The sequence below is a fragment of the Halichoeres trimaculatus genome, unplaced genomic scaffold (assembly GCF_033239565.1).
Source record: "Halichoeres trimaculatus isolate MK-OKI-2021-1 unplaced genomic scaffold, fHalTri1.1 fHalTri1_scaffold_23, whole genome shotgun sequence".
Taxonomy (NCBI): domain Eukaryota; kingdom Metazoa; phylum Chordata; class Actinopteri; order Labriformes; family Labridae; genus Halichoeres; species Halichoeres trimaculatus.
In genome coordinates, this window is record NW_027437201.1 from 6,931,959 (window position 1) to 6,955,105 (window position 23,147).

Sequence of the window (23,147 nt, forward strand, 5' to 3'; positions counted from 1 at the left end):
CAGTCATTGTATCTGAGCTCATTCATTAAGCTTGAGACAGTTTTTAGTGTTGGTGAACCACAGTCTAATTGACCCACTTAAAAAAAAAACACAGAGCATATTTAAATGTTACCTTGTTGTTGGGCCTCCTGGAGCTGTTTTATCTCATGTTTACATAGTGTCACAGGTGACAAGGTGTTGATTTAAGCTACAGTGACATTAGTTCAGGGGACTAATTCTTCATGTTCATGTTCACACAGGGATTATGTCACTTTTGTAAAACAAAAAATGAAATGAAAAAAATGTTGAATTTGTAGTATCAGGAAATGTGGCCCTATTGGTTTTAAAATGTTAAGACGGTTGGTTAATGCTCTTATTAATGTGTGACGTTAGGATTCTGACTTTCCTGGCTTACAGTTTTGGAAGGAACAGCATTTTGTCACACCGCCCTTTGTTGTTGAGTGCAGTGCACAGAAAACTTTAACCCTTGTTGGTATATTTCTGTGGGAAAACTCACAGAGCCTTCAGGCGGATCTTTGTTGTTACTTGTCTTACATTAAGCAACAGATGCAATGCTGCCAACGCAGTCATCTCACAGTTGAGAGCATTTCTCACACTGGAAGACGGAAATGTTTCCCACACAGATTTGACAGCAAAAATCCCTTATGTAACAGAGCTTGAATTTGTAAGCTAACAGCGACACGTGCTAAAATTAGCAGTTTTTCCTCTGTTTTTGGATTTAAGATGATTAAAATATGGTTGGAAGTTTTCTCACCAAAGCACCTGCAGGACCCAGCACACCCATTGTCCCCTCCTTTTCCATGAGCGCGAACACAGCAGAGCTATTTGAATGAATAGCTCCCTGAAATGATGTCTTTAGATCCTCCTGAGGCTCTTTCTGCACATATGCAAAACTGATGGTCTCTTGAGCTAATTGGACAGTGTTTGCTTGAGAGATGAAACCATATTAGAAATTCTGATGAAGCCACTGATTGCAGTTTGAGTCTAATTTGTTATGCAGCGTTGCAGGAACTTGTTCATTGAACTTTTTAATTAGCCGTCAGCTGCCTTGGAAGGAGAGGAGTTTCATCTTGTGATGGACACAAAACACAGGGGAGGAAAATCACAATGTGAATGCTACATGTCTCATTACAAGTCCTGTTCTTGTAATGATTGGTGCGATTTGAATGGTGGGACATAATTACTAGGGGTTCCCAACAATGGTCCATAAAGGTTGCTGTGAGATTGTGCCAAGAGAAGGAATGTGACCTCTTGACATTTGACCCCAGCAGAGATAAACAAGATGGTTTGTTTTTCTATTCTATCTGCCTCTTCCTGGTGCAGCAGCTGGTGCAAATCTGGATAGGCAAAAGTTCCTTTTCTAAACAGAAAGTATATATATATATCTTTTTTTTTTACCAGGAAGAAACAGTTATTTTACTTTAAAATCTTACATTGCATCTTAATCGCATGCAAAAGCCCCAAAAAGCTAAAATTTCAAGATTAAGTCTTACAATTTTTTTTTCTCAGAGAAACAGATATCATGTTGAAATGATGCAGTTTCAGAACCTTAGAAAGTCTTGTACTGACTTGTTTTTAAGCCTTCTTCCTAAACCATGGATCCTTTTTCTAATATATCCAGTTTTAAACACAAGCCACAGCCTGCGGGTCGTCAGGTAAATACTGCTGCTGAGTGTTGACATTCTGTTCGACAGCTTGTATGAACTTATTCACCAGCATATCCCAACCAAACACTCACGCAGACACGCACACGTGATCTTCTCAGCAAAGCCGCTCCCTGCCTTCCAAAACTTGGCTTCATATGAGGAGGTCCCCCCCTGCTATTCGTGTTGCCATGGTGAGTGTGCTCTGCTGTGAACTTTGGAGCAGATCACACACACACACACACACAGAGCTGATTGTGTCTGACCTGACTCTGGGCAGGACAAACTTTTAACTTTGAGTGGCTTTGTAGCATGTGGATCACAAAGAAATCAGAACTTGAACCAAGAGAAGAGTGTGACAAAGAATGTTTTGAGTTTACTTGTGTGGCTTTTAAAGTGTGCAAAAGAGTGAAAAATTATCCCTGCGTGCATGAAAAACTTGGAAGGATGAGTTGGATGATTATTTTGATAGATATCAGCCTGTCAGAGGAGGAGCCTGATTTGGTGTTGGGAGATTGTGAAACATGGAGTAGATTCATCACAGAACTGGACCAAGTGATTCCACTTTAACATCCTCCATATCAGCTCTTTCTGGTGCCAAATATTGAAGGCATCTCTTTTTTTAATATATGGAGCATGGCCACCTCTACAACCAAAATGTATATGCAAACGTGTTAAAAGTCAATTAAAGTGGTTTTAAAAAAAAAGGATAAATTGACCTTCAAAAGTAAAACTGGGTAAGATGTTGCAGTTAATTTGAGGTAAAATTGTGAAAAATAAAAATTAAATAAAAATATATACATATAATAATAATAATTTTTAAAAACAATTAGAAAATAATAATAATAATGATAATAATAATAATAATAATAATAATAATAATAATAAATAATAATAATAATAATAATAATAATAATAATAATAATAATAATAATAATTAAAATTGTGGAATTTCCCCCTATGGGACTAATATGAGTATATCTTATCTTACCTTAAAAATGTTTTAAGCCATATATATGTGCATTTATGAATAACTGTGAGAAAGAACAAAGCTTTCCATCATGTTGAAACTTTTTCTTTTTAGAAATAAGTCACCAAGCTTTGTGCTTTCAGCTGTTAAGTTGTCCTGATTCCCAACAACATACTGATTTTCTGCTACTCTCTTTGCTTGAATAACGGCAAAATGCGTTCTTAACTCTGTGTGTGTGGCTGCCATACAATATTCTCCCACAAAGCATTGCACAAAGAAATGAGCAGAGCCTCCCACAGCTGAAACAAAACTAACAATTCTGGGTGGAGGTGGAACATACCAGATAGAGAAATGATAGAAGATCCTCCAGTGAAGGAGTCAGTCTGAAGAACTGTGTTTTTTTTTTTGGTGTTGCCTTTAATTTAAACTGATCTTCATTTTTAATCATAATCTGTTGTTTTAAATGGTCAACAAACAAGAATTCATATAGTTTTAGTATTACTTTCCTGCATAGCATGCTGTGATGAGTCCAGCTCCAGGTTTTCCTTCAGCCACAGTGGTCTCCCTCCCCTCTATCTGTGTGTTTTCTCTCTGAGAGTGTGTGTGTTTAATGGTGGTGGGCTCTCATACATTCTCATGGTAATTGGAGGTCTGGAATGGAGTTTTTGCAGCGAGACGCTCGGCCCTCTGCAGGGCTCAGGAGCCGGACTTCAGGTTGACAATGGACTATCACAGAATGGGTGTCATTGTGTGAAGCACTGTGTGTGTGGCTCTGTGTGTGTGTGGCTGTGTTAGGGGGGGATGCGCTTGTTTTTTGAAGTGGTTTGAAGAAAGTTGCAAGCAGCAGGTGGGTGAAATCTCATCTTCACTTCTCTCCTTCTTGGCCTCTTAGTTTTGTGTTTTACAGCTGGGATTGGAAGAGGATTTTTTTAGTATTTGTATATTTAAAAAAAATCTTAAACAGCAGACATCTTTACATTTAAAAAGCTTCGAGTCTTAACTAGATGTAAATTTAAGCACTCGACTCAAATGTGATCATTAATTGAATTAAAAGGGGCTGAGGTAAAGTCACTGCCTCATTAATCTTCATGAAACTTTAAGCCTGAGTTCCTCCCAAGCTGTTATTCAATTACACCTCATAATTTCCTCACCTTTGTTTCTCTTGAAATCTTTATTGACCTGTACAGTGACCATGGCTGCGATCATACACCCAGTATGTATGATTAAGATGTGTCAAGTGTTGTGAAATGTCGTCCGCTCACGTCATTTTATTGTGCCATCTGATCCACTCCCTGTTTTGACTGCTGTGCTGTCCCAGAATTCCAGTCTGCTGTGTATTTTTAATCTCTCAGCTTGGTGTTGAACATGATTCATAAGGTGTAGCATCAGCAATCAAACAATGTTGAAACTAGAAACCGCTTACAGATTGTCTGACTGAAGCTGAGCTTCCTACATTTTTATTTTTTCTGGTTCCATCTTTAAAAATGTCACTTTGGATTTTTAAAAAAAGCTTTGATTTACAACATTTCTTCAACATTTTTCAGAACACTTTGGAAGAAGGCTCATTTTTAAGGTTTTGGTGCTACATTTCCTAAAGTAAGGTCACATTGGAGCTTTTGACGACTTAAATTTATTTTTTTTCATGTGAGAAAAGTGATCCTCCACTTTTTCTGTCTTACATTTTTGATCATGTTTTACAGTTTTTGTGCCGTTTTTTTTTGCTAGTTTTAGCCTCATGTTAAATGTGCTTTGTTCCACCTTAAATTTTGTCAGAAAAGGATAACCTACACAGCAAAACTGAAATCTAAGCAAAAAATTGTCTTATTTTTGTGAAACAATGTCTTTTTAGACTGAATATTAGCTTCATTTACCTGAGAAGTCCAGAAAATTTGTCGAATTTCAAAATATTAGAGGACAGAAATGATGAGCAAATTGTTTTGAAAGAGTAAATAAATCTGCTGATTGGAAGGAAAATTTTACTTGGCAAATTTCTGAAAAAGAAACAATTGTTTGGCAGATTAATTTCACTCTTTTCAAGTATGTCAGGGTTTATTTTTGTCTTTTAATATCTTGAAATAAGATTTGTTGTGAATTTTTAAGGTAAATATGGCTCCTATTAAGTCTAATAAGAAGAGCTTTTTTCAGAAACAAAACCCCCCCACAAAGCTTTTTTAGATTTGGTTTTTGCATTGTAGTCCATCTTTGTCAGACAAAATTAAGAGAAAACACAAGTCTTTAGAAGTTGTTTTATTTTTATTTCCAATCCAATCCAATCCAACTTTATTTGTGAAGCACTTTAAAAAACAACCATAGTTGAAACAAAGTGCTGTGCAGGAGGATAAATAAAACACATGATAAAAGATTAGATAAACATAAGTAAAATGAATTTTCAAAGACAAGGAACAATTTAAAAAGACATAAAACAAATTAAAATAAATTAAAAAAAAGAAAAATGCAGAAGAAGCAATCAAAATAAAATAAAAATAAATAATAATAATACAATCGCCAGCTACTGTGCATAAAAGGCCAGGGAGAAAAGGTGGGTCTTAAGGAGGGATTTAAAAAGAGGCAGAGACACGGCCATTTCAACACATGAATCAAAACTCTCAAAAAGTACTGCAACATACACAAAATATCAACCAAAATATGGATGAAAGAAAAAGTGGAGGATCACTTTTGTCTTAGGACTAACGATGCCAAAGGCTGTAATGTCTAAAAACTTGTCATAGAAAAATGTGCAAAAATACCGTTTTCATCTTATTTAATAATTTTTCAGATGAATTTCACTCATTTTGAGTCTTGTAGGACATTTTAATTGAAAATGTGATCAACACTTGCTTAGATTTCAGATCTTGAAGTTCACCATTGTGCCAATCAGTCAGAACCCATTTTCAATAACTGGCCCTGCAACTTTATTAATATTTATATTTTAGCAGAATATGTAGACCCTCACTTTGTTTTTATCCTCACTCTCTTCAGTATGTGTGTATCCAGGTCAGTGTTTGAATGAGGCTCATTGACTGACCCTCATGCTGCTGTGTTTCTGAGCCCCCTGCTGAGTGATGAACTCTGCTCTTCTTTGTCCTCATACGCAGCGTATCCAGCAGTAGAGGCTTAAATTCATGTCACACTAACTGAGCAGCACATGTGTCAAAATGAACTTCATGCTCATACTTGTTGCAAAAAAAAGTGCCGTAGATTCAGGTTTAATCAGTAGTTGGTAACTGTGTTTCAACAAATCAGCTGTGTAACATGTTTAACTGTTGATTGCGCACTTGTTAAACCTAGACTTGTATCCTCTGGCGTGTGACCACAGCGAGGCTTTCAGCAGCAGGTGGTTGTTTGCTCTGAGTGATTAGTGTCTCTGATTGTTGGCATCCACTCACAGGTGTGTGATTTAGTTGGCATGAGTGATTGTTATGTGGGTGTTTCCTGTCTCTGCTGGTTCGAGTGACATGCAGATCCAGTTTGACACCTTGATGAGTTGCTTCTATGTTCATGCACAGCTGTGATTGTGAGTGTCGGTATTCCTGCGATATTTCTTCAAAATTTCGTACTCTGTAACATTTTAAAGGTAGTTTCAGGCTGTTTGAGGGTGCAGGATGTCTGTTTGCTCTTCACAGTACTTCAAAAAACAATGAAAGTGGAATTCAGCAGAAGTAGGTCAGTTTCTGGTCATGCACTCTCAACAGGTTGGTTTCAGACGGATAGCGTGTGAAGTGGAGCATATGATGATGTTGTGTGTGCGTGCCGAAGATCAAACGTGGGAATAAGCTGATTTGATTCCAATTAAAGTCTGGGGTCTTTTGTTTTGCGTCCCCCTTTTGTGTGGTGTATGACTTCTGAAACCCCATTAGTGGACTACTTTCTCATCAGCGGGGGAAATGCTCTCGTGTTGGCTGGCGGGTGCTGCGGGGAGACACTGTGCAAACAGTGAGAAAAGCTCCTCTGAGCCGAGCTTTAGCCAAGTCACGTGAAGAGAGACAGACAGACAGAGAAAGAGGGAGGAAAGAGGTCAGGCTGGCAGGCAAAAGGCAGGTGGCCCAGAAATCAAACACGTAGCCCAAAACGTTTGATCGCTTTAAAGTGTTTCTGAAGATCTTTGCAGCTAAATTAAATTTCATCCCAGCTCAACAAACTCACGAGTCAGGAGTTAGTCAAGTTTCAGCAGCTTTGTAAAAACGCTGTGATGCTGTAGTTGTTTTGGTTTTGTGTAGTGGAGCATGCTGGTATTTGCAGGGGGTAACATGAGGGTAAGCAGAGTTAACTTCATTAGCCTCTGACAGCATCTGTTCAAGAGCAGAGGTGACGTCACCCTCATCTGTCAGCACAACGCCGGGAGACTGCATCTCAGGCAAATCAGATCTTTATAAATCAACATCCGCCTTCAGCAGCATTGATTTGGTTCTTTTCTTTATGTGAAAGGATCTTTAAAACTACTCTTGCTATTTTCTGTTCTTTTATAGTAGAGATGCTTCTTTGTCATTTCCAGATTTCAAAATCTAGACTTAGGCAATGGCCGAGATAAAGACAGATCTTACAAAACACTTATGAAATAATTATAATAATCTAACCAAGAACATGTTGCTAGCATCATATTTCAAGTTGATGTTTGCAAAAACTGCCAAATCAGATGTTAAAATCAACCAAAAATCAACCTTCTTACCCACCCGATCTGCTCCTCTATCACAAACCCTCCCACAAACTCCTCTCCTCTGACACAGACCAAGCACCAGTCTTGTCAAAAATCTCATAAAACTCACAACAGCTTTTAATGCATGGCTACTTTTAGTTGCTTTGTTTTACTTTGTTTTGAATTGTTTTCAAATTTTTTGTCTATTTATTTTGTAAAGCCCCTGGAAAAACGCTCTATAAATAAAGTTAGCTATTATCATTATAAGGACTTGGTGATAATACCTAATGGTGTATTCCACATTTTTAGTCATACTGGAGACTGGTACAGGAATAAGTGACAGTGCAACTCTACTTGGCTTGCAAAGTTTCATCTAAAGGAAATTTGACTTGGTCTGTTACAGTTTCTGAGGCTCCCATGTCTTGTTTTTTATAGAGCAGTTTACTCAAACATCTTTTCTTCCAATCTGCTGTAACAACCTGCCCACTATTTATTATTCCATCAAGTATCCAACACCAACCAAAGAAATAAGTTGACACAAATTATTAATCAAAAGATGACTTCATTAATTTCAAAATGCTTGTTGAGCTGGAAAAAAGTAGACCCTCAATTTTTAACTTTGCATACGTTGTTCACATGTTAGCATTTTTTTTTTATTAGCACTAAGTAAGGTCTCCTGTCCTCCAACTTTTAAAGACTGCTGACATTTTCCTCACTGTACCAAACCATTTTTCTGTTAAAAATTAAACAAAAAAAGATTACTTTTGAGGACCAAATTAACCACTATTATAAAATGTGCAGTACCCCCTTTAAAATTCAATAAGATTTCATTTCTCATGAGAATTAGTAGAACAAACGTGCCCAGGTGCTGGGAGCGATACACGGAGTGAGGCCCTTTGTCGTTTCTGGGTCCAGAGCCTTCAGTCACTCTGCTCCCTGTCTCTGGAAGTCCCTCCCACCAGACACCCGTGACATTAACTCTTTTCAAATCCCGCCTTAAAACTGTCTATAACTGTCTATTCCAACTGGCTCTCTCAATCTGTCATCCATCTTATCTTTTAAATCAATTCTTTTATATGTATGATTAATAATGATAGTAATTAAGTGTTTCATATAAATATTTTTTACCTTTGGTGAAGTGTTTTTAAACTATTGGCCCTTTTCCACTAGCACGTCTTGGCCCTACTCTACTGGGACCAACACTACTAGTTTTGTGGTGGTTTTCCACTAGCCCGGTTCTTTGACCACCAGGGGGGGCAGGTTAACCATAAAACAGCTGGGCGTCCATGTCATTTGGAGCGCGACACAACAATCGCAAATAATGGAGGACTTGAAGGCAATAGTATACATGCTGATCGGACCAGGGGCTGTTGGACTATGGAGAAACTTGAAAGGACACCATTCTTGCAGTTGTTTCAAAAATGGCGGGTGGCTCTTGTCCTCCTATGTCCCATCTTGTTTTGGGCGTTGCGCTCATGACTTATCAATGACAACATTGTTTGACCAATCAGTAGCCTGCAGTCTGTGACATCATCTTTTAGTATTGACCCAGCTTGCTTGGAACCAGAGCAGAGTAGGTACTAAAACTGGCTTGTTTTAGGAGGTACCAGGCCAGTGGAAACACGCTGCAAATCGAGTCGGGCCAAGGCGTGCCAGTGGAAAAGGGCCATATTTTTTGTATGGCATCCATGGGTGTCTTGAAAGGATCCTTTAAATAAAATGTACTATTACTATCCAGCCTGTTTGGAAGTAAGAGACAAGGAAAACAAACATGCATGTACATGGTGATATACTGAGGCCAGCAAAGTTATTGGGTTCATTTCATTTATCGTACGTCCCACGTCTGTTGGGTCTATGATAGGAAAGAAAGAAAGAAAGCAAGAAAGAAAGAAAGAAAGAAAGAAAGAAAGAAAGAAAGAAAGGCATATCTGGCTGAGTTCAGTATTTGTTGTTGTTGTGAAACATTTAATCCAAAGTGTATTGTCCCTCTCCAGCCCTCTTATCAGTCATCCCTGTGCGCCCCTCTAACCGCCTCTTCCTTACTGTCTGCTGCTCCCTGAGGGCCTGTCTGTCTGTAGCTGCTGTGACAGACCATTGTGCTGCACACAAAGAGCCTGAGTCCACTCCAGTTTTAGCTTCATTCATAAAAAGCAGCGATGCATGAACCAGGCTCTCCCTCCAGTCCCAGGGGTACCCCAAAGAGATCAGCCCTCTGAGGGTGATAGCAGAGACACTGATCAAAAACCAGGCGGAGCAGAGGAAGAGTTAAGGGCGGGTCGGGTTGATTTGTGGGTGGGAAGGACAGTGTTTGGGATCTTGAATGGAGACATGGGTTGAAAACGTTTTTTTCTGCTTCTTTTGGTTAAAAAAACAACCTCTCTGTGTCGGGATGTTGCTACAACAAACCTTGGATTCTTTCCAATTTCATGGCTTGTCCTCACAGAAGCTGACATGTATTGGAGGATGCTCATAGGTTTATCTTTCATGCATTCATTTCCAACAACTCAAAATGAAATATTTGTAAAAAGAAAAATGAAACTAATCTTTTCTCTATCACATTTTCTTCAGAGATGACACTCCTCTCCTCCCAACCCAAACCCCTGGACTCCACTCCGACCTCAGACTCCAGCCCCAGCGCTGCAACCGGCACTGAGGATCCTGAGCAGAGGATGCGAGAAAAGAGGTCAAAAGTCATCGAGGAGCTGCTGCAGACGGAGAAGGACTACATCAAAGATCTGCAGATGTGTGTGGAGGAGATCATTGAGCCTCTACAGAAGAAGCAGGTAAGAGCGGTAGAAGCCTCACAGAGCAGATTCACACTCTTCAAAATGACCCGTTTGTCAGGCACATAACTAAACTGTGGTGTTAAAAAAAAGTATCTACAGGAGACAAATTCCCTGCATTTCTCGTGACATCTGCATTGTTTACAGTCAAACTAGCAGCTTGAGGAACCACAATGTTATTAGAACAATAGCAGAACTAAATTTGTCCCTTTGTGGTTCGGCTGCAAAAAAGTTTCAGCTAATTACACCAACAGAAAGCACCATGTCATGAGTTTCTGGTCAGTCTCAGTTTCACTGTAAACCGTGAGCTACACAGATGCTTTTGATTACTTTGGTGGCATGAATCCAAAGAACAAACTCATTTTTGTGATAGATTTGCAACAAACAGGTTTGAAGTTTTGTGAAATAGTAATAACAGTGTAATAAGGTTGTAACAGGAAGTGACGGCTGAAATACACCGGGTGTGTCTGCAGTCCGTCTCCACAGATTTCTGTTCAAGTCAATGTGTCAACTTACACTGGATTTGCTCCGTTGCTGTGTGTCTGGCTGTGTGTCAGCTATCCTTTTTTTGCTGGATGCTAGTGCTATGACTCGCTAATTCACTGACGGGAAGATGGCGCGGGACAGGATGTCGTGCACAGAAACTAAAAACTAGGGGTGCACTGATCCAATCCTGGAATCAGGTTACGGTGCCTATGCCCTCAAAGCTGGATCTGGTATCGGTTGGAAAGGATTGAGCCAAACTTGACACTAAGGCTAAGCTATGATTTAGTCTATAAGGTATAAAATTTTACAGTCAAATAGTCATTTTTTTAACCAAACTGCTGTTAAACATTGAAACACTTATAGTTAAAATGAATATTAACTTCAGTAATTCCACATGTACTCATTTTTGTCTTTTACTCAAAACATTACCATTCTCATCCCACAGTGGAGCATGCAGGTTATTATTGTACACTGGTATGGGAACAGGATCGGTATTGGACAATACCCAAAGCCCATGTATTGTATCGGTATCGGGACCAGAAAAGCTGGATTGGTGCATTCCTATTAAAAACAACCAGTGACTTTCAAAATAAAAATGAATCTTGTCAAAACCAGATCGTATTTAGCCTGCGCTGCTACGACAAACGGACATAATGAGCGGAGCCAGACCAGGAATCAACAGGTTTGAGGTTTTACAGCCCAACATGAATGAAGAGAGACTTATTAATGGAGTGGGAAAGTGTGGCAGCTCCTTGGTCTCGCAACTTCAGCTGTCTGTCAGTCATTCAGTTTGTCAGACAGAACCAGGAGTCCTGTGTGAGTTGACTAACGCAGTCAACATGCGACGGAGCAGAGCCGGACTGCAGACGTATCTGGTGTATTTGAGGTGTAAAGGTCTTTGCACACTGAGTGCGTTTATTTCAAATGCTTTTTTGGATCCGTAATCCCCCCCCCAAAAATGTCATGCTCAGACACCTTACCTTGCACAGACACAGTACGAGAAAAATGTAATCATCAAGCAGTGATCAAGCAATTGATCCTGAGCAGCAGCTGTCTGTATGTTTGAGGTATGCGCAATGAGGCACACAGACACACCGTCACACACATGTACGCAAGTTTTCATCATTTAAACATGGACAAAAAGGAAATCATCAACAAATGATACCTACCCAGGAAATGATCTGGCTGGATGAGAAAAAAAAACAAAAAAAATTGGCACTGTTTTGAAAAAAATTGTGATGGACAAAAGTTTCAGGTGGAGTGTGCAAGCATGATTGACATAACCTGGGATGAAATTTATTTTTTAATGTGCGTACGTTGCGGACAAAAAAAACTGACTCTGTGTGCAAAGGCCTCAATTGTGTGAAAGTTGGAGTGATTGGAGGGCGCTCAAAACCCCAAGTGCTAAATAACTTCAGTGAAAGATTGTATTTTTAAGTTGATATTTTTGATGCTCTCACATAAATTCTCATTAGATTACTCAAGTCAAGTTGTCCACCTGCTTTTGCTCTCCATGCAAACTGCCTTTCTGCCTATACTAAAGCCTGGTGATACATGGATGGTTGATACTACTGACTACTATACTATGATTTAACGGCACCTTTTTTAAACCTGCTAACAGTTCTTATCTGCTCTTTCTTGAAGGTGAAGAACGTGGATTTTGATGGTCTCTTTGGAAACATCAGCTCAGTGATCGATCTGTCACAACGTCTGTCTGAATCCCTGCATGACACAGACTCCATCGGTAAGGAGCTTGATCTCTCAAGTAACACTCCTTCTCTGTGTTTTGTGCTTTTCACTGTCCCCTATAGCGTCAGCTGATCATATTTTATTGGCTGACTTTGACTCCATGTTGAAAACAGCAGGAAGTTTATAAAGGAATGTTTGATTTGTTGCTCCATTTTTCGGGAAACGTTTTCCTCTTTGACTGTCATTTCTGGCTCTAAGGAAAACAGGAGACATTTCCTCCTGCTCGCTAAAGACAACACATGATGTTTGTGTGTTCTCTGCTCTCAGGAAAAGTATTTCTCGACTTTAAAACCGAACTGGAAGAGGTGTACAAAATCTACTGCCAGAACCACGACGACGCCATCTCTCTGCTGGAAAGTTACGAGAAAGACGAAAGCATCCAGCGCCACGTGTTGGAGTGTCTGGAGAGGCTGAGGTGAGTCACGGAGAGGAAGGAAACATGGGTCCCTTAGAAGTTCATTTTTTAGCTCGGGCTTGTGTTTGACTTAAAAGGTTATTTGCACGTGAGTGAGCAAACACGGCATGGAGGTGTTTTTTTCTAAGCATGAAAACAAGAAAAAATGAAACTAATCGAGTGAAACATTAACTGTAAGAAGCTGTTGTACACTCACAGATTTAAGAGATCAATTTCAACACATAAGTTTAACACTTTGACCTCGTGGTAAAGTTTTCTTTAGTTGAATATTAACTTTATCAACGCTTCTCTTAGCTGCGATATTTATGTAGAGTTCAAGGTAAGGTTTCCTGTAAGCCTGTATCTACGTGGAATAAATTTATGACGGGGTTTTTTGAGCAGACTTTGTTCTGTGATTCATGGGTGTGTTTTGATAGACGTGCTCCCACTCCGTGTGATGTAGAGCTAAGTCATGTGGAGCACTCAAAGAATGCTCCCTACCTGGTTTCGCCTGACCAGTTCCCCAGGCCTTTGAGTTGACACTGCTGCGCTTCTGTAAAGTAAAGTTAGCGCTTCATATTTGAAGATAAACACACGCTGTGTACGTTAGGGAGAAAAGGACGCCTCTTCCAACAACATGAGGAAGTACATAACCGAGCAGAATGAGTTTATTTTCTGTCATGGCTCAGTTTTTTGGAGCCAAGTCAACAAAACAATAGTCTTTTCAAAAGTGTGTGTGTGCCTGTTGTGGCCTATTCAGCTTTGAAAAGGTCATGTGCTCTACCAACTTCTTAAAGCAGTGGGTTTTACTGCCAGCCTGGGCCTTTGTCCAGCTTTAGTAGAGAATTCTCAAAACACAACCATAACAACCCGTAGACGCAGATTGTCTGAAAATGCTTCAAGAGAATTAAAGATAAAGTGTCACGTTCATGAAGGCTGTGTCAGGTCTGAGGTTTATAAACCCTGTCTGTTATTTTTCTACCTTCCCTCCAACAGGGCCATATACAGAGCGTGGTAAGTTCCCTCACTGAGTCTTTCTGATTTCCAGCATGAGAATCATCTTGACTGCATGTCTCTTGCTCACTAACCCCCCCTTTAAAAATTGCCTGTGTGTGTGTTCCTGTGTGTGCGTAAGCATGTGTATTTTTATCCATTGTGACGGCAAAAATAAACTCTGTGCCGCCATTTCAACTTCCTTCCCCGGGCTGAGATGGACTCATTCATGTTTTTGCTGTTTCTGTGTGCTGGTGCTTGTGAATATTGTGTACTTCTGCTGAAAGAACAACAACGTGCATGAACCCATCCTTCTCTTCTTTTCTGTGGGAAAGAAAAGAAACACTTTTAATGCCATCTTGTGGAAGAAAACTGCAACAGCAGCTCAAAGTACCATTTAAAGTTGAGCTCTAGTATTTGTTGATCTGTGTTTTATCTCCTATTTCCAGATAAGTTGTAAAGTTTCTGACCAACAGGTCTTTACTTGTTGGCTGGAGTAAAAAAAGAAAATGTGCTAAAAGGGGTCTTTAACTCCACAAACATTCAAATTATACATGAAAACATCCCCATTTTCAAAGTTTAATGTAAATACACACCTGATTAACATTTAAAGACCAGTTAAAAAATTGCAAGAATTTACATTTTGCACTGTTGTATCTTAAAAAGATTCAAAGTTAAGTTTTAAAACTCAAAAAGAAGAAAAGGGATTGAGACAAAAAAAAATATGAGTGAGCATTTTATTGAAAACAATCAAACTGATATAGGCTGTTCATCAGCTGATCAGAAGTTTAAGACCACAGCTCAAAACATTGTAAAGCTTTAAAAAAAAGGACACAGTAATGAGCTCCACCGTTCTTGTTGATCACTTTGAATTTTGTTTTGGCAAGCTTGATGTGAGTGTTTCCAGAATACGAGTGGAAACGTGGCTCCAAGTGGTGAAGATGGCTTCACAAAGGGCATCCTCTGTCTGGACCGTTTGATGCCCTTGTGCAACCTGAGACCTTGTCCACACATAATTGGGCATTTTCAGAAAAAAATATCTCAGCTGTGACATTGGAGCAACAAATCTCTGTTTATTGGCATCCTCTAATGTGGTGTTGGTGCCTGGTGTTAGCTCTGTTAGCCATGTCTGTGAATAGCACGATGCTACTCCGCCTTCTGGTATTCCCTCTGTTGCTAGGTTAGCATGGCTAGCTTGTCCATCTTATTGGCAATAGATCTTATGTTCTGGACAGGTTGGACAGGTCGATGTCGTCACTTCTTAGCTCACACCTGAGAACCAGCACGTCGTCCTCACCTCCTTCTCCTCACCTTGTGGGGAAACATCAGGCCTAGCACCAGTTAGCACTCACATGCTACAGGCTGCTAACAGCTGATTTCACATGTAAACAGTGCGGCCACAGTTGCATGCAGGATCAGTGCTGGTGAAAACTGTTTGACTTTTTGGTTCCATAACCTTCAGGATCTTTGAAGAAATTCAAAATGACTGTCTGCGTCCAACCTCAGCAGCAATAGCACTGGAGGTCGTGTTGAGTGGATACCTGACAGGAAATGACATTAGATCCACATTTTTTTGTGCAGATTTTGTCTTTTAAAGGCTGTGGTCCTAAACTTTTAAACAGCTGATGAACAGACTATATCGGTTTAATTGTTGTCTGCGATAAGTTGCTTACTCTTTTTTCTTGTTTCATTCCCAGTTCTTCTTTGTGCATTTTAAAACTCTGCTAAGAACATTTTAAAATTCAACAGTGCAAAATGTAAAATAGATGCAATTTTCCAACTGCTCTTAAGATTTTGATCAGGTGTGTGAATATATATGAGATTCCACAGAACAAGAACTAACTTAATTTCATCTTCAAACAATGAGGTTAGCATTATATTTTAACCGTACAGCTTGAATGTGTTGTTTAAATTGTTGCAGTTTCTCAGTTACTCCATAAGTTTGCATTAAAACTAAACAAATCAAGGTTAAATTTTGATTCTGCCCTCCCTGTTCTTTTATTCATCCTGTAAAATGAACCAATCATCATCACAATACACTGTTTGTAATTTGATGATGCTGAGATATCATTGGATCAAACCATCCACATGATAAAGAGACGTGTGATTCTGGGAGGAAACCTTTCTTTTTACTGTCTGTGGAGAGGAAAAATTTTCTGATCTGACTCTGCTGTGACTCTTCCAGGGGGAAAACAAACTACATCAACCTGGGCTCTTTCTTAATAAAGCCAGTGCAGCGTGTGATGCGGTACCCGCTGCTGCTGATGGAGCTGCTGGGAGCCACGCCAGAGAGCCACCACGACCGGCCGCAGCTGACCCAGGCTCTGCTGGCCGTCAAGGAGATCAACGTCAACATCAACGAGTACAAGCGCAGGAAAGACCTGGGTAAAACCACGCACAGCCGGACTGATTCCAGTCTTCATGGTGTGACGTTACCCTGATCTGATCCATTTCTTTTTGCTGCTCGTAGTGGTGAAGTACAGGAAAGGAGACGAAGACACCTTCATCGACAAGATCTCCAAACTCAGCATGCACTCCATCATCAAGAAGTCCAATCGAGTCAGCAGCCACCTCAAACACCTGACGGGGATTTCACCACAGGTACAAAACTTTCATGCGGAGCTCTGCAGGAACTGCTGACATGATGAAATGTTTTTGTATCTCTTTAAAACTCCTTTTTTTATCGCTCTTTGTGTCTTTTATTTTCTCCTAGATTAAAGATGAGGCTTTTGATGAGGCTGAGAAGAAATTCAGGCTGCAAGAGAGACTCATCAAGAGTTTTATCAGGGACATCTCTTTATACCTGCAACATATAAGAGTGAGAAATATTTTAAATTGATACAGACTTTGTATTTAAGATACTTTTCAGAAACAATAAGTGGTATTTTAAAAATATAAGGATACTGAGGATATTTTGCTGAACAATCTGTGGATAGTGTCTGTTTCTTTGATGCTCTCACCTCATGACATAAATCTTCTTGCAGGAATCAGCCTCAGTCAAAGTGTTAGCAGCCATCAGTTTCTGTGACATCTACACCGAACGCAGCATCTTTGACCCCGAGCGCTTCCAGAGAGCTCACCGCTCCATCAGTGACAAACAGTTCACTGAGTTTGTAAGTCGTTTTCTTCTCGGTCCAGTCTGATTCAGTTTTTAAAGGTCCCATATTCTGCTCCTTTTCTGCAGTTTAATATGGATCATTGATGTCTTCATGAAATGATAGTAACATGCTTTGGTCCAAAAAGCCAATAAATCAAGCACAGCAGCATTGTTTCCAGGCTCTCATAGCCCCTCTGTTCACAATGCTCTGATTTAGTGGGCGTGGCCTTCTTATGTAAATGAGTCACCACTGATACCGCCCCGCTCTTCCACGTCACTGAGAGCGGCGCCACGAGCTCCGAGTGCACAATGTTTAGAAAACAGAGAAGCTCGTTTACCGTAACATTACAGGCTAAAACAACAGGCTAACTGCAGCTAAAGTTAGCATCCTGAAGCTAACACAGAGACAGGGGGGACACTGAGGAAAAGCTCTTACATCTGCTCCACAGCACACAGCATTTAAAACACTCACATTTTCAGGGTCTGAGGTTTGTTGGAGGATGGTTGGTAATGCGCCTGGATTCAGGACCAGTCTATTCGCTAGCCCTCTGTTGTACTGTCCAAAGTTGGAAAAGCAGTCGGCTGTGAAGTCACTAGCACACACATGCAGTTTTACTGGGTGTAGCTGGAACATTTCCTTGATAAATGAACTCTAGCCACTTAGTCTGTCTTCTTCAGAGATGGGAAGCTTGTGCATGGAACTATGTGGCTGTTTACAGTCAAAAACAGAGCAGTGATGGCTCTTCAACTTTGGCATTCTCCTCCCCGCTGCTGGAGAGATTTCTCTGAGTACAGGTTTTGTCATTAAATATCACATTTTGTGGGCTGGGAGGAAAGCCAAAGACCCACAAATTTCACTAAAAGACTTAAAGTGATTTTTGCATAATATGGGACCTTTAAAGAAGTGAGCTGGGAGCTTCCTCTAACCACACTGTTTCTCTGTCATGAGCAGAAGGAGCGCACAGAGGCCTTAGTCATCAACCCCCTCACTCAGCTGCTCCTCATGTTCGCTGGGCCCCACAAGCTCATCCAGAAGCGCTTCGACAAGCTGCTCGACTACGACAACTGCAAGGAGCGTGCCGACCGTCTGAAGGACCGGCGAGTCCAGGATGAGTTGCAGCAGACGCGCAACAATTACGAAGCGTTAAACGCACAACTGCTGGACGAGCTGCCTAAGTTTCACAGTGCTGCAGAAGAGCTGTTTACCGGCTGTGTGCGGGCGTTCGCTCAGTCTCAGAAGGACTTCATGAGGACGACGCTGGGCGAGCTGAAGCCCCTTCTACAGGTTGTCAGGAACAATGTGGAGAACATACCTACAGAGTACAATCTTAGTCTTTTACTAACTCTCCTTTCTTTTGATCCTGTCTGCAGTTTTCTAGCAGATTGGGCACAGAGGGAAACTTAATCGCACAGTTCCAAGAAGAGTACAGCCGAGTCACCCAACTTCTGCAAGGTTTCAGCTTCTGCCCTGAAAACCTTCCTCCCACCACCACAAAAAAGCCTTTCGAGAAGAAGACTCTGGAGAAGCAGACCTCTAAAAAACAGCTGCAAGGACCTGTGAGTTTTCCAGATTTCAAAGACATTTCTCCCTATGTCTCTTTTTCCTTTCTGTCTCTTTTAATATTCTTCTTTTATGCTTTGTTCTTTCAGCCAAACTGCATCTTACAGACAGACGAGCACCGAGCAGGACTTCTGGTACGCTACGGACCTGAAAAGCTTTTCCAGGCAGAGAGAAACTTCAACGCAGCGCAAGATCTTGATGTTTCTATTCTAGAAGGAGATCTTGTGGGGATCATAAAGCAGCAGGATCCTATGGGCAGCAACAACCGCTGGCTCATCGATAATGGAGGTAGGTGCTTTTATAGTCACTTAAATCAAGAACAGGGGTGTCCGGATTCTTTTCAGTGAAGGGCCAAAACAAATCAGGGTGGAGGGTCACGGGCCAAAACTTAACATTCATGTTGCAGATCTTTAAGATCTGTTCATTTCACAGAGCCATTCAAAAGACTGGCTCATTTGGCTCATTTTTATATTTATTCACTTTTAAGAGGTTAGCCTGGGTTTAGTTCATTTTATCTTGGAAATAATCACAGGGAGGAATCATGGGCTGAGATTTGTATCAGAATAATTCAAACTCAGATTTCCCTCCAACATTTGAGTTTGAATTCTTCTGAAGTATTGATTCTAGCTGCGGACAAGATTTTAAAGTTTGATATGGATTCATTGTAAATATTCCCCTGCCATAACCCTCTGAGTTAACAATGAGATCACTATTTCCCCTTTGTATTAAGTGTGTGTATGTGTGTAAAACGACTTTGACTTATGTTATTCATGCAACACCTAAACACTTATAAATACACAACAAAAAACAAAGCAGGCTACAATGAAGTTCCATGCAAAAGCTTGTGTAAAAAAAATTTCACACAAAATATTTTTAAAATAAATAAAATTATAGTAAATTAGAGAAAAAAAATGTGCATAGAGCCCACTAGTATTACTAATAAAACTTTTCAATGGACTAGTCCTGAGGTGCATATAGTTGCCTTTTAAAAATAATGAATAAATAAACAAAAATAGAGGTTAACCCTGAGGAGAACTCCTGAACTGGAGTGAAAGGGTGAATAGTAGCCTATACCTGACCAGAGACCAGTCTCTTGACTCTGAACCATAAAGTGAAAACAAAATAAATGACCTTCCCAAAATGATAAAGCAGTGCGATGGTTTATGGCCTCTCCTTCTTGTCCTTGGCAAATTTGCATTGAGGATGACAAGTGATCTCACTTTTGCAGCCTATCTGAAATTATTTGTCCAGTTTTAGAGAAAATTCTCCCTGATGGAACTGACGTGGCCACAATGCTCCTCTCCATGCTCTCTCTCTCTGTCTCACTCATTAAAGGAGCATGGAGGAGCTTGTGTGAGGACCATCGGTGTGAACTTAAGAAGAGAGAGAAAAAGAACAGCTCCCAACCAATCACTACTCGGTTCCCATTGTACATGTTAATGAGTCGTTCAAAAGATTTGGTTCTTTCGTGAACGTCACAACTCTATACTGAACATCCATATGGCACAAATACTCGACCTATGTCTTCAAAAACATTTAGCTCAATATAACCTGAACAACATGGGACACAACATGCTCCTATGAAACCAAAACAGTGCATTTTCCATCCTTTAAATTAAGGAATAGTAATAAAACTGGACACTTGATTTAATTTTTTTCTTGGGACTAGCGCCACCCTACTCCCTGGTCGGGAGAGGAAGTGCACCAATAAATTAAACATGAGTGAGAAATTCAGGCTGCTGGAAGTGGGGAAATAATAATGATGATTAAAAGTATATAAGTAAAATAAAAATTGAAACATGGGCAGCAGGCCAAAAAAAATTCTGGTGGGCCAACTTTGGTCCACGGGCCGCAAATTGGACAGCTTTTTGATATCTTCTCTTTTTATCTTCTTGTATTGCAGTTACTAAAGGTTTCGTGTACAGCTCCTTCCTCAAACCCTACAACCCACGCAGGAGCCAATCAGACGTTTCCATCGAGAGCCAGTCTTCTAACGAGTCCGGTTATGGCGGCTCCTCTCCAGTCTTCTCCCGCCAAAACAGCAACAGCACACTCACCTTCACCCAGGACATGGCAGCAGTCAGCTTCTCCACATCACAGCCCCAAAGTCAATCATCCCCCCACCCTTCACTGGACTCGTCCTCGTCTCGCAGGAGTCACCTCAGAGACGCGCCCAACTCTGACTCTGTCAGTCAAAGCAACTCCATCAACTCCTCACCCAGAAATCCTTCAAACCGGCGGGAGTTCTCAGAGCAAACTCACCGAAGCTCCTCCAGTCACAGAGAAACAGAGACTTCTTATCGGCATTCAGGCAATCACAAAGACTCCTACGATACGAGTTACACAAGTTCCAGCAGCCACAAGGAGACGTCAGACCTTTCAGAGAGTGAGTCTTATTCCTCTCAGAGAAACAGCCGCTCTCAGCGTTACGGACACTCAGATAAAACCAACAGCTCCCACCAGTGGAGAAATGGTGAAAACAGCAGCCAGAGAAAGTCGGCTTACTCTAGAGACGAGTACATCGAGCCAGATCCAGACCTTGATGGTCATCAGGTAAGATTTGTGTGACATCCGTTCATACAGCTTGAGAAAACTCTGTCGTGAAGCATTTTTAAATTTACAAATGTTTGTGTTTCCAGATTTATTACGCCATCTACTCCTTCGATGCTCGTTGTGCCAATGAACTGAGCATCTCAGCCAATCAGCAGCTGCGGATCCTACAGTTCCAGGACATGAACGGTAACAGCGAGTGGTGGCTGGGAGAGGCAAACGGCCAGCGAGGATATGTGCCTTCAAACTACATCCGCAAGTCCGAATACACATGAAGAAGCCCTTTAAGAGTCACTCTGCGAGCAGTTTGAACAAAGACGCAAACAAGCACGTGGACTTATCTTTGATCATTTGTCATGGAGTTTAAGAGTGAAAAGGCCTGACTATTGCTGCTGACACTTCTCCTCTAAAAGTTAGCATTGTATGCCTATATTTATAGACTTTTTATACTGTTTTTACATCCTGGGAACTAAAGCCTAGCTCCTCCTGTTTCCAGAGGAAAAAACCTGTGAATTGCACCAGATTTCTGCCACATCCTCTGGAGCTGCAGACAATGAATTGTATGTTTAAGATGACAGTTAATGGGAGATTGCATTGGAAATGTGAATGTTTTGGGTTCAGGCTATACAAAAAAAATCACATGGTATGCAAACAGACTGACCTGAACACTGTGTTTTTTTTTTCTGCATGTGGGTCATGACACCACTGAGGATTTAAGCTGCGTACTCTTCAACAATCACAGTTTTGAGGCACTTACGATGATCATCCACTGGTTTCAGGTTTTGAAGTGTCGGTGGAGCCATCAACCAGAATTTGGAGTGTTGTATGAGACATATAGGTTATTTGATATCAGATTGAGGGCAAAGTTGAATGACATATAATACATGGTTTACAAGCACTCCCTTTTGAAACGCGGAGCAAACAGGCGATGGCCTATTTCACCTGTGAGGAGGTGAATGAACTGAGAGCTGGAGAGTGCTTTTGGTCTGAACTTCACTCTGATTTCTCTTCATACTCCCTGTGTACATTATACATAGTGTTTATATTAAGAATATGCTATGCGCCCGCTGTAAAGTGATCACTGTTTGAATAAAAAACAGCTCAGCTGAAAAATCACCACTGCATTTGTAAAGTTTTCATGTGTTTGTGTCCATCCCACACACTATTCCTCTCTCCACAGAAAGTTTGCTCACATCCATCCAACATCTGTTTCCTTGAAGCCCCTGTAAGCAGTTCATCTGCAGCTGATGTGAGTGTGTTTGTCTCTCATACCCATTAATAAGTCACTTTACGTCACTCTTTGTTTACACTCCCCACAGCAAAGTTCACAGTGAGTGATATGTTTGGCTGCATGAGAAAGCAGGAAAATTATGAGACAAGAACAAGACAGGAATTCAAAATGATCAGAGGTACCACTTTGTCCACAGGGGGACGCCAAAATCAACACATAAACACTGTAAAGGGATGACCCTGGGTGCGTCTTACAGCGATAAAGTGGAGCCTCCTTTCTCCTCTCTCCTCCGTGGCACTGTAGGTACTTTCTGAGTCACCATTTTGAAGACTGTCCCAAATTAATAGTTGTGCCAGGAGGAGAGAGGAGAGAGGATGGAGGAGACTGATCGGAGGAGCTATGATCAAGGAAACACGAGAGCTGGCTTTGTGGAAGTCTTTTCACTGACAGACACGCCCCCATATGAAATATCACTCTCTGATAGGACACTGCAGCGGCTCAGACCTCTCTGCATGAAACTTCACAAACACAACAGAGTTTAATGAGAGAAAAGACGAGCTGAGGACCAGCACTGAGGATCGTTCAGAAATGTTTGAAGCAGAAAATACTGAACACAACCATCATGAAATCAATAAAAAGGAGGATTAATACTGAAAACTGAAATCTAATTAAAAACATCTTCCTGGAACACAATAAACTGGGTTATGTTAATAAATTTCTGAGTTCACAACCAGATGTGCTCTAAATAAAGGCTAAATAATTTAGAAATAATATAACAATTGTGCATTTTACTGGTAAAGTACACAGACAGAATAAACAGAGAGCAGGTTTCTTCATGGTAACGTGTTTTATAAACAGGTTAAAGGAACAGACATAGCTCTGTTACTATTTTTGTTTAATCAGAGTTATTACAGTGCACATGTGCAGATGCACAAACAGCTGTTAGAGCTGACTGACAAATGATCCAGAGGAAACGGGAATGGGCCCACTCTCAATGCCCATGCCAGAGGTGCATCACCACTAAGTCCATGAGGTTCTTGCCCCACTGTCAAATTGT

The 23,147-nt window shown here is 40.7% G+C and overlaps 1 protein-coding gene across 3 annotated transcripts in view; it reads left to right on the forward strand.

Moving 5' to 3' along the window:
- The window catches only part of dnmbp (dynamin binding protein), a 60,214-nt gene extending 38,214 nt beyond the window's left edge, over positions 1 to 22,000 (forward strand). For 2 of the 3 annotated variants that reach the window (XM_074662885.1, XM_074662887.1), the window contains 13 exons: positions 9,815 to 10,029; positions 12,160 to 12,259; positions 12,532 to 12,679; positions 13,655 to 13,672; positions 15,837 to 16,036; positions 16,122 to 16,252; positions 16,365 to 16,469; positions 16,636 to 16,764; positions 17,701 to 18,033; positions 18,120 to 18,305; positions 18,399 to 18,597; positions 20,213 to 20,862; positions 20,949 to 22,000. In XM_074662885.1, the coding sequence (XP_074518986.1) occupies positions 9,815 to 10,029; positions 12,160 to 12,259; positions 12,532 to 12,679; positions 13,655 to 13,672; positions 15,837 to 16,036; positions 16,122 to 16,252; positions 16,365 to 16,469; positions 16,636 to 16,764; positions 17,701 to 18,033; positions 18,120 to 18,305; positions 18,399 to 18,597; positions 20,213 to 20,862; positions 20,949 to 21,134 (2,600 nt within the window). In that variant the 3' untranslated portion in view covers positions 21,135 to 22,000. The remainder of the gene's footprint in view (positions 1 to 9,814; positions 10,030 to 12,159; positions 12,260 to 12,531; positions 12,680 to 13,654; positions 13,673 to 15,836; positions 16,037 to 16,121; positions 16,253 to 16,364; positions 16,470 to 16,635; positions 16,765 to 17,700; positions 18,034 to 18,119; positions 18,306 to 18,398; positions 18,598 to 20,212; positions 20,863 to 20,948) is intronic. The other variant, XM_074662886.1, reaches the window with a different exon arrangement.
- The last annotated feature ends 1,147 nt before the right edge of the window (positions 22,001 to 23,147 follow it).